Source organism: Uranotaenia lowii, chromosome 3 (genome assembly GCF_029784155.1).
Source record: "Uranotaenia lowii strain MFRU-FL chromosome 3, ASM2978415v1, whole genome shotgun sequence".
In the NCBI taxonomy this organism is placed as follows: domain Eukaryota; kingdom Metazoa; phylum Arthropoda; class Insecta; order Diptera; family Culicidae; genus Uranotaenia; species Uranotaenia lowii.
Window position 1 is genome coordinate 122776482 of NC_073693.1, and position 11265 is coordinate 122787746.

General features: G+C 39.8%; 2 protein-coding genes across 6 annotated transcripts in view; one reads left to right on the forward strand and one right to left on the reverse strand.

The window, feature by feature from the left end:
• Positions 1-11265, reverse strand: part of LOC129750689 (uncharacterized) — a 136436-nt gene that overhangs the window by 115274 nt on the left and 9897 nt on the right. Inside the window, exon 2 of the mRNA XM_055745694.1 lies at positions 4221-4258. Within this exon, the coding sequence (XP_055601669.1) occupies positions 4221-4258 (38 nt within the window). The remainder of the gene's footprint in view (positions 1-4220; positions 4259-11265) is intronic.
• The window catches only part of LOC129750686 (uncharacterized), a 45385-nt gene that overhangs the window by 28786 nt on the left and 5334 nt on the right, over positions 1-11265 (forward strand). For 3 of the 5 annotated variants that reach the window (XM_055745689.1, XM_055745688.1, XM_055745690.1), the window contains exons 3-6: positions 1499-2873; positions 2944-3184; positions 9812-10008; positions 10245-10652. In XM_055745689.1, the coding sequence (XP_055601664.1) occupies positions 1499-2873; positions 2944-3184; positions 9812-10008; positions 10245-10652 (2221 nt within the window). The remainder of the gene's footprint in view (positions 1-1498; positions 2874-2943; positions 3185-9811; positions 10009-10244; positions 10653-11265) is intronic. The other 2 variants (XM_055745691.1, XM_055745692.1) reach the window with 2 other exon arrangements.

Sequence of the window (11265 nt, forward strand, 5' to 3'; positions counted from 1 at the left end):
TTATTCACTTTTACACAGTAATTTTTTAGAAATAATCTTGTTTTTGTTGAAAAACACAAGTGGTACTATTTTTATTCCGCACCCTTTTTTCCATAGTTTTGATCCTCAAAGCCAATTGCAACATCCAAAAAAGTGAAATTATGCTTGATTTATTCGTTAAACAATTGAAAACAAAAAGTTTTTAGAAGAAAATTTTTGAGATTTTCAATTATTCATATTTTAACAAGCAAAACACATAGTGGTACTATTCTTATTCCGCTAACTGTATAGATGTTTAAAATAAATCGAAACATAATATCAAATCAGCTTGAATGGGGGTTTGTCTTAAAAAATTTAAAATCATCAGACTTAAAATCATCAGAAAAGCAGTTATATTTTTTTGTTAAAAACCAAAGATATGTTTTAGAAAAAAAAATGTACATAACAATGAATAACTTTAGTTTAAGGTTATTAGGTAACACATTAAGGGCCGCAAAGAAATCTACGCCGAGAAACTTCTAAATTCGACAATTTGGTATCGTTGAGTTGCGAAACGTTTTGTATTAAGTTTTGGCCATTAGAGTTTCCTATTAAAATTATAACATTAGAGTAATGCTTGCGGAGAGCGAAAAAAGGAGATAGATCATATTTACTCCGCAAGAGATTCCAACTTTGTTTGTTTACTAATAAACTAAAATAAGCGTTATGAGGTAAATCTACACCGAGACTGTCAAAACGTACTCTTACATTTGGAAGTTAATTCAAAAATATTTTTGAAATTCCGTGAAAAATTTTCACATATGACAAATTTCCCTATGAGGTGCCAAAATTCACGGGTTTTCCCGGTTTTTCGGTTTTTTTCTGTTGTTTTTTTGCTAACATAACATATAGTTTTCTTTGCTAGTAGCAAAAATATAGAATTATATGGTTATGGTTATGGGATTATTTCCGGAAAGTAGGTCACTATTATTACTCGTTTTGAGTTTGACGAAAACATATTAAGACCACGTGGATAGATAAACATCCTCTAATCACTACAGTCTAATGTTTTTAACCTCGCCGACATCCCTCCAACGGCTTCCTCGATAAAATTAACTCCAAAAATAACAATCGCGGTGACTGATCGGCCTTTCTGCAGGTGCAGCTTAATTTATGTGCGAAAACTTTACTAGGCTGCCCACCCAACCAATAACGCTTTACGACTGAAACCAAGTATGATTTCAGCAAACCTTCGAAATATGTATCGAAACATACACCACACCACACCACGAGTTTAAAAATAGTGTTATCTATTAACTGAATAGTATTAAGTATCCTCAGTTTGGTGGATTGTCAATCATTTTTAATTCTGAGAAGCTTGCAGAAAATATTTTGTCTTATTTGTATCCGATAGGAAGTTAAATTTTTTTGACCTATTAAAATGACCGTCACGTTACTTTTCAGAATCAAATCAAATGTTCCTAATCTGACGCATTTTTTTCCCGTTTTCTCCCTGCACTCGCACGGCCGCGATATATAGGTTGCAATTAAAATAATCGATAAAACATGTCTCGACGAGGAGAACCTGGCGAAAACGTTCCGCGAAATATCGATACTGAAGGTGTTGCATCACCCGCACATTACGCGCCTGTACGAGGTGATGGAGTCACGTAACAAAATCTACCTGGTGACGGAACATGCGGCGCGGGGCGAGATTTTTGACCATCTGGTGGCGAATGGGCGCATGAAGGAGGAAGAGGCGGCCCGGATATTCTCCCAGATTATTTCTGCGGTCGACTACTGTCACGGCAAAGGAATCGTGCATCGGGATTTGAAGGCGGAAAATGTCCTGTTGGATAACGAGATGAACGTCAAGCTGGCGGATTTCGGATTCAGCAATACATTTACCGATGGCATTCCGCTCAAGACTTGGTGCGGATCTCCACCGTATGCGGCACCGGAAGTTTTTCAAGGCGTGGAGTACGATGGACCGCGGTCGGACATTTGGAGCCTGGGGGTGGTGCTTTATGTACTAGTTTGCGGAGCCCTTCCGTTCGATGGTGCTACTTTACACGATTTGAGAAGCGTTGTTGTTGCGGGTAAATTTCGCATACCCTTCTTTATGTCGCAGGAATGCGAACACTTGATTCGGCACATGCTTGTCGTGGAGCCGGAAAAACGTTACACACTTAAACAAATAGCTAATCACAAGTGGTTGGAGATGTACAATTCCATACCGCTGCTCGAGACTGGAACTTTCCAGCAGCCAGAAAGCGCAAATCTAGATACAATTGTTATGACTCATATGTTACAACTTCCCGGCCTTACAGCCGATATGATCGCACAGTCTGTTCACGAGAATCGTTTCGACCATATTTACGCAATTTATTACCTGCTGGTGGACAAGTTAAAGCAAAAGCGGAAAGAAAAAAGTCGATTACAACATCACGCCAGCTTGGCATATTCGCGTTCGAGGAAAACTAGTATTACAACCGGTGTCGTAGACCGGACCGAGGTAATCAAAAATGATTCTCTGGAGAGGCTGAGCCCGCTCACCAGTACCGGATCACCGATCCTAAGCATGTCCGGTGGCTTCGGCACGACAGAGGATCTGGAAAAGTATGACAACGATTCCGCAAACATGGCCCGGACCCCAGAATCTACGGATCGTTTGTATCCATCGGTTTGCGCCAACACGGCGGCTAACACCAGGCGGCACACCGTCGGACCCGGCGATGTAGCACACGAACAGGCTCTCGCTAATCCAAACGCCCCGATCAACTTCAAGGTTGGGCCAGCCGATCAACAAACACAGAACGTTCCAATTAACATACCGATGCTCCAAAACCAACCAGTTCACAATCTCACCATCAAGGATCAACATCTGCTTAAGCCGCCTACCGTTATGGGTGCAAGTAAGATTCCTTCAATTATTTTCTCCGATTCCTCAAGCTAACCCCATGTTTTTCACCCACTCATTTACAGCAGGTGCCTTTGGAAGACGGGCATCGGATGGAGGAGCCAATTTGCACATATTCTACCCGACGACGACGTCCAACTTCAGCGAACAGCAGCAGCCACCGGGCGTCGGGGAGGTTGTTTACGGGGTTCAGCAACCGCATGTTATTGCGGCCGGTGGAGGTGTAACGGTCATTGGGGACCATCCGATGCCACCGGTCACCCCGGGAGTCGATGGACCGGATGATTCGAGCGATGAAATTAAAAGGTAGGTCGCAAATAATGGAGTTCTCATTTCAAGATTGTCTTTATCCCGAAAATTATACGTAGTAACTGAGGCGGCATCTATTAATGACGTAACGTAAAATACGTACATTTTTTTATGTCCACCCCCCCGTATGCCACAAACCGTAAGGCTGCGACGTACCCCCTATGTGAAGTACGTAACGCAGAAACATGTAAGAAAACATTACGTAACGTACCCCTAAGAGCGTTACGTAATCTATGGATGCCCCCTCAGAAGGTCCCTAAAAATTTTCAGCTCTTGTTTTGTTAATATAACTTTTGAAAAAAGGCCAAAACTCATTAAATGAATCTTCAAAAAAGTTGATAAATGAGTTGACGTTTCTGAAATATTTAGGACTTCTGAAAATTTTCATTTACACGTACACCACTTGACCGAAAATCAGAATGAAAGTGAAAATAAGTAGGAAATTCCGTGAAAGTATGGAATGTGAGAAGTTTAACCAAGCTCTATCTAAAAATATCGATTGGAGAAGTGGTTTTTCTGTTGAGTTTGTCTAGCTGGCGAAGAAACAGGCCACACTTCATATCTTCAAGGTAAAAAAGCTGTCCGCCGGTAAAATAAGCAAATAACGGTAGTCAAATCGTGCGCAAAATAGATGGACTGTTAGTTTGGCGAGCTTTTAAAAATTTTGCAATAGGCTGTACGACACAAACTTTATAGCGGTATCTGACAGATCTCCACCTTTGCCGCAGCCTAGAAATTTTTTTTATAAACAATCAGATCGAATCAATCAAATATTAGTAACATTCTTCGGAATCTATTGGTCTGGATTGTTCTCATAATCATCAAATGACTTTTGGTTTCAAGTATTACAAAAAATTACAGACATTATCATACCTACCTTTAAATAAGGTTATATTACATATTGAGATTGAAGATGAGTGATGATTTAGACAGGAGGAAAAAAATAATAATGTTGGTCGAGAGTAAGCCTCAGTCTAAATATTTAATAGATTTGTATGGAGTGATGCGGAGCAACGATTTCACATCTACTTACCGAACCATTCTTCAAGTTCAATAAACAACAGCTGTACCCTGCAATAGAAAGAAGGAAATCACAATGTAAATACGGTTGCTTACAAACCAAACATATTAAAAACATTAATTACATCACATGTTGAGTGATTTCTAACTATAGCCCGTCCAATTAGCTATGGGCATAATTTTTCCTGATGTTAGGATAAGTGTTAGGATAAGAGTGTGTCGAATTACAACTTTTTTCGAGCTTCAAAACGCCTATAGTCTGAAAAGTTTCCTTTTTGGTCAAAACGAACGACAGAATTAAATATTAAATAAATTGGGGATCAAATGTGTATCACAAAAAAAAGTTTATGTTGTTATGAAGGTTCACTTTACGAATTTCCGTTGGATCGGGAGGACCAACATGAAGAGTGTTCTGAAGGTTTACTTTCTGAATTTCCATTGGATCGGGAGGACCAACATGAAAAGTGTTTTGAAAGTTCATTACACGAAATTCCGTTGGATCGGGAGGACCAACAAGAAGAATGTTCTGAAGGTTCGCTTTATGAATTTCCATTGAATCGGAAGGACCAATATGAAGAGTGTTCTGAAAGTTCACTTCACAAATTTTCATCGAATCGAGAGGACCAACATTAGGAGTGTTCTAAAGGTTCACTTTATGAATTTCCATTGGATCGGAAGGCCAACATGGAGAGTGTTCTGAAAGTTCACTTTACAAATTTTCGTTGGAGCCGGAGGACCAACATGAAAAGTGTTCTGAAAGTTCACTTTACGAATTTTTAGTTGGATCAAGAGGACCAACATTAAGAATGTTCTGAAGGTTCACTTTATGAGTTTCCATTGGATCGGAAGGCCAACACCGAGAGTGTTCTGAAGGTTCACTTTATAAATTTCCATTGAATCGGGAGAACCAACATTAAGAAAGTTCTAAAGGTTCAGTTTATGAATTTCCATTGGATTGGGAGGACCAACATGAAGAGGGTTCTGAAAGTTCACTTTACGATTTTTTTTGCACCGGGATGAAGCAGTGTTCTGAAGTTTTACTTTATTAATTTCCATTGCAATGGAATGCATTGGATCGGAGGACCAACATGATAAGTGTTCTGAAAGTTCACTTTATGAATTTCCATTGGATCGGGGGGACCAACATGGAGAGTGTTCTGAAGGTTTATTCCTGGAATGGAATGACCAACATGAAGAGTGTTCTGAAGGTTCACTTTATGAATTTCCGTTGGATCGGGAGGTTCAACATGAAGAGTGATCTGAAGGTTCACTTCGTGAATTCCGATGGATCGGAAGGGCCAACATGAAGTGTTCTGAAGATTCACTTGATGAATTTCCGTTGGATCGAGAGGACCAATATGAAGAGTGTTCGTTCACGAAATTTCGTTTGATCGGGAGGACCAATATGAAGAATGTTCTGAAGGTTCACTTTATGAATTTTCATTGGATCGGAAGGTCAACATGGAGAGTGTTTTGAAAGCTCACTATACAAATTTTCGTTGGATCGAGAGGACGAACATGGAGAGTGTTTTGAAAGATCACTCTACAAATTTTTGTTGGATCGGGAGGACCAACATGAAGAGTGTTCTGGAGGTTCACTTTATGAATTTCCAATGGATCGAGAGGACCAACATGAAAAGGGTTCTGAAAGTTCACTTTACGAATTTTTAGTTGGATTGAGAGGACCAACATGAAGAGTGTTCTGAAGGTTCACTTCATGAATTTCCATTGGATAGAGAGTACCAACATTTAAGAATTTCCGTTGGATCGGGAGGACCAACATGAAGAGTGTTCCAAAGGTTCACTTTATGAATTTCTATTCAATCGAGAGGACCAATAAGAAGAGTGTTCTGAAGTTTTACTTTATGAATTTCCATTGGATCGGAACGACCAACATGAAGAGGATTCTGAAGGTTCACTTTAAGAATTTTCGTTGGATCGGGAGGACCAACATAAAAAGTTTTTTAAAGGTTTATTTTTAAATTTCTATTGGATCGGGAGGACCAACATGAAAAGTGTTCTGAAACTTTACGAATTGTCGTTGGATCGGGAAGGCCAACCTGAACAATGTTCTTAAGGCTCACTTTGTGAATTTCCATTGTATCGCAAGGACCAACATGAAGAGTGTTCTAAAGGTTCACTTTATTAATTTCCAATGGATCGGAAGGACCAACATGAAGTGTTCTTAAGGTACACTATATGAATTTCCATTGGATCGGGAGGACCAACATGAAGTGTTCCAAAGGTTTACTTAACGAATTTCTGTTGGATTGAGAGGACCAACATGAAGGGGGTTCTGAAGGTTCACTTTATGAATTTTTATAGGTTCGGGAGGACCGATATGAAGTGTTACGGAGGTTCACTTTACGAATGTCCGTTGGATCGGGAGGACCAACAAGCAGTGTTCTGAAGGTTTTCTTTATGAATTTTCGTTGGATCGGGAGGACTAACGTGAAGAGTGTTCTGAAAGTTCACTTCACAAATTTCCGTTGGATCGGGAGGACCAACATGAAAAGTGTTCTGAAGGTTCACTTTATGATGTTTGTTTTGGCGAAGAGGAATGTGAAGCTGAAGGTTCCGATTTCTTAGTCCTGGAGGTCGTACGCACAGGTTGATAGTTTCCAGCAGCATGGGGCAGGATATGAGGTAGCAATGATTCTCGTATCGTGGAAGGCGGAACGGATCTTGCCAATTCAAGTGTCTCAAAGCATAACGCATAAAGCGCCTTTGGAAGGCCTCGATTCGATCAGCACCATTCTGATAATAGGGACTCCATACAGCAGATGCATACTCCAAGGTTGAGCGGACAAGACTACAATAGACACTTTTCAGGCAGTAAATGTCTTTAAAGTCGTTAGTCACGCGAAAGATAAATCCCAAACATCTCGATGCTTATCGACTACATAGTTAGTGTGCGTCTTAAAGTCCAACTATTGGTCAAGAATCATTTAGGTCATCATTCATTCAGATCAGTTAGGTGCTTAGCTCGAGCAATAGTCTGGTTTCCAAGAAAATAATCAGCAGTTACCGGAAGCCGTTAACGGGAAAAGGTAATGACCGAGCATTTATTGCGGTTCAATGGCAGGCAGTTGTCGTCGCACCATTTGGCAAAATTGTCAAACTGTTGCTGTAAAAGTACAGTATTTCCAAAGCATTTTATAGTGTAGAAAAGCTTCAGATCATCCGCATAGGCGAGTTTTGAACCGTCAAGTAGTAAAGGAAAGCACGTCATGGAAGTAAATCAGGAACACTACTGGGCCTAGGTGGCTGCCTTGAGGCACGCCTGAAGTGGCAGAGAATTGTTTGGAACATGAGTTACCAGATCTTACAATGAATTTGCGTCCAATGAGGTAACTGCGAAACCAATCTAATAAGGACCCGCAAATTCCCAAACTCTCCAGCTTCGCTATTTCGTGGTTCACCTTGTCAAAAGCAGCTGACAAATCGGTGTAAGTTGCATCGTAAGATAACGAGTTCGAACAATTTAGCTACATATGCGCAACCAACAGAAAAAATTGGGTTAATTAACGTAAGTCAAACCTTAAGAAGGAATGTTTGCATGAATAAGGATAAAAGATAAATCAATTAATAAAAAAAAAACCAAAAATACGTGTATTGTTTCTGTTTTTATATTTTTGTGTAAGGGGGAGATGTGTAGCCAATGATCCACAGCTTCCTGAGCCAGACTCTACATTGATGTTACTGGATTCCGCTTCTTTTTCGTCTGGACCAATTTTACCACTTTTACAGTGCCTGCAGACCGTGGTCTTCCACTACCCACCCAGCTTCTGTAGACATGATCCATAAGGAGTGAAAATTTCATTTTCGTAGATGACGGAAAGAATTAAAGAAACATAAGCTATCAAAGAACGAAAGAACATAAGCCGTAAATATCATGAATTTTTCGAAAAAGATACAACGGCTCACCGGCAGGACTCGAACCTGCAATCTCCGTTTCAGTACAACGGCGCGTTAGCCAATTTCATCACGGTGAACGTGATGAAACCGGCGAACCCGAGCAATCGAGCTCTGCCGATCAACTGCTGGACCTTCTATCGAAAACACAATGTATATCCCGCATGTGATCTTTCCCGCTATTGATCTCTCTTGTTTCTCTAACCCCACCCATCGACTCGGCTTAAATCCCGAGTCGATGGGTGGGGTTAGAGCATGGTTGCCACATGTACAGATTTATCTAGACAGGTACAGATTTTTTAGCTCATTTTTGGTACAGAATCTGTACGTACAGATGACCGATTTTCAAAATTTGGTACAGATTTGTACAGATTTTTGAATTTTTTGACTTTCATCCAGTTTATTGAAAAATTTATAGAAAATAAGTCAGAAGTTAGCCATTATTATTCTGACGATAGAAGTTCCTTACTGGGAAGTACACGATGAAACAATAAGGTTTCTAAATTTGCTACAAATAATTAAATATCTGATTAAAATCCCCAACTCGTCAGCAGTGGTTGACCGCATTTTCTCGTAAGTAAATGCCAATAAAACCAAAGTTCGTAATCGTCTGAGTGTTGACACATTGGACGCTATCTTCAAAACGAGAAGTTATTTAAGATTAAACGTTTTAATAAAACTATGTATAAACATCATGAACATTAGAAAGTGTTTGTTATGAAAAATATTTTTTAATGTCAGTTTTTTCAAGAGAGAAAATAAAAATGATGAAATGAGTTTCACAAAAAGTGTTTAACTAAAAAACTGTACTTAGTGAAATAAAGTATTTATTTTTTTAAAGATTAAAAATAAGGAAACAAAATCTTCACATTTCAACATATTTAATGCAGAACTTTTTTTTCTTTGGTACAGATTTTGGTACAGATTTTTGAGTTTTCGGTACAGATGAAAAAGATTTTTTCGATGAGCGGTACAGATTTGGATGTGGTAACACTGGGTTAGAGAAACAAGAGAGATCAATAGCGGGAAAGATCACATGCGGGATATACATTGTGTTTTCGATAGAAGGTCCAGCAGTTGATCGGCAGAGCTCGATTGCTCGGGTTCGCGCCGTTGTACTGAAGCGGAGATTGCAGGTTCGAGTCCTGCCGGTGAGCCGTTGTATCTTTTTCGAAAAATTCATGATATTTACGGCTTATGTTCTTTCGTTCTTTGATAGCTTATGTTTCTTTAATTCTTTCCGTCATCTACGAAAATGTGATTATTTTCAGGTACAAAGATGTACCAAACGATTTCATAACATCAGTATTGAGTGAAAATTTCACGTGGTAAAAAGTCGTCAGATAGATGATATGCTACAGCGCCGCTATTTGCTTGGGAGATTTAAGGGGGAGAAGGGAACTGGACCCTATTTATCTCCTTTGTGTACATCTTGCCGTTATAGCGAATACTGTACTACTGCATTGTCGTCGGGGTTAGAGCTAATACACTCACTTTAAAAATCATCGAAAACAACTCTAAACAGACTCTCAAAAATTTTCTCAATTTTTTATGGTTATACTGTACATGGTTTATGTTTTTACGAACAAAATTCAACCGTGTAAAAAAATCAAATCTGATGTACTAGATCGTAGCTTATTGTACAAAATTGTTTGTCCAATTGAAAATTCATGAACTTTTTCCCGTCAGGTACATGGATGGTCGCGGCTGCGTAAAGCGACACACCGTCGGCTGTACCGATGATCTCTCTGTTGGGCCTTCAACGTCGATGGAACCTCCGCAGGCTCATTCGCCCGCTGCCAACACCGGTGGAGCTGGAGCCGGCGGAGGTGGAGGAGGCCGGACTCGTCGAACTGGATTGCTAACGGTCATGGAAAGACCGCCAGGTTTGTGAAAGATGAAAGCTTTTTATTCCTAACCACACTATTTTAATCATTGGCTGTTCAATGTAGTTATTTTAATGATTTATACTTTGATATACTGCATGATCCGTGAATGAGCGATATTTTGTTTTGATTTTGTATTTATTATTTATTTTCCTTCGTATTTTTTTGTTTCTTTTCCGTTCTTTTGGCATTGTTTTGATGTAATAACTTTGAACCTCAAAATTAAACTCGTGTAGTGATTAGTCCCGATTTGGTACGCGAAGTAGAGGCACGAATGAATCGAAACTATCTACCTCCATCGCTGCTGACGTCATCTCCGCCAGCGACGACACCGCAGCCTCCCCCAGCGCACATGGCCGCTCCTTCGCTAGCGCTCCCGGGAGGTTTCGGGTCAGGATTCCAAACTAACAGAACTGCCCCGACGGTCCCGCCCACTTTGGGAGGTGGATACAACACCCATCCGATGCAGCAGCTCATTGAATCGATTCCACCAACGACTGGAGTTCTGCTGCCGTCTAATCCCTTCATACCAACTACCTCGACACAGCAAACGCCCACTATCGTCCCTGCTTCCACTGCACTGCAGAATGTTTGTAGTAGACGCTTAGCTAGACATTGTAAACTACCTACCGTACAGGAGATCGGTAAGTTTATCGTCCTCGATCGACCGAATGTTGTCGAGATCTGCTCCTCAAACGCCATCGCTCGCCGATTAACCCAACCATCACCATCAGCAGCGCGGCAGCTCCTGCGTAGAATATCATCATACTACTACCTACTAATCACTATACGCGCTCGTGTTTTTCTCGCTTCCGATGATTGTAATTTAATTCAATGTTTTCATGTATCATTTAGTTATAGTTGATTTAATTTCATTAAGTTGCATTAATATCATTTATTCATAACTTACTAACCAAACCTCAATTATCTGCTACACAAGAGAACAATTTGAAATTGAAAGTCTATTTTTATATTGGCAAATTATTATTCTATGTAGAGCTTTTCAAGATAGAAATTCATAGGTTTAAATATTGAGAACTCATGATAGGAGTAAAGGCTTAACTTTATGGTGTAAATTTATTCAGCTGATTTGAAAGGAAGTCGCTCGATTCCTTTGAATTCTGCGACAGGCCTATGGCTAACGGAAATACGATGAAATACCAATATTTTACAGATTTACAAATTAATGATATTATTGAGGTTCCTTTTTTACTTTAAAAAAAGTTTTAAGTTATGGCGAAAACATCACAAACAAAA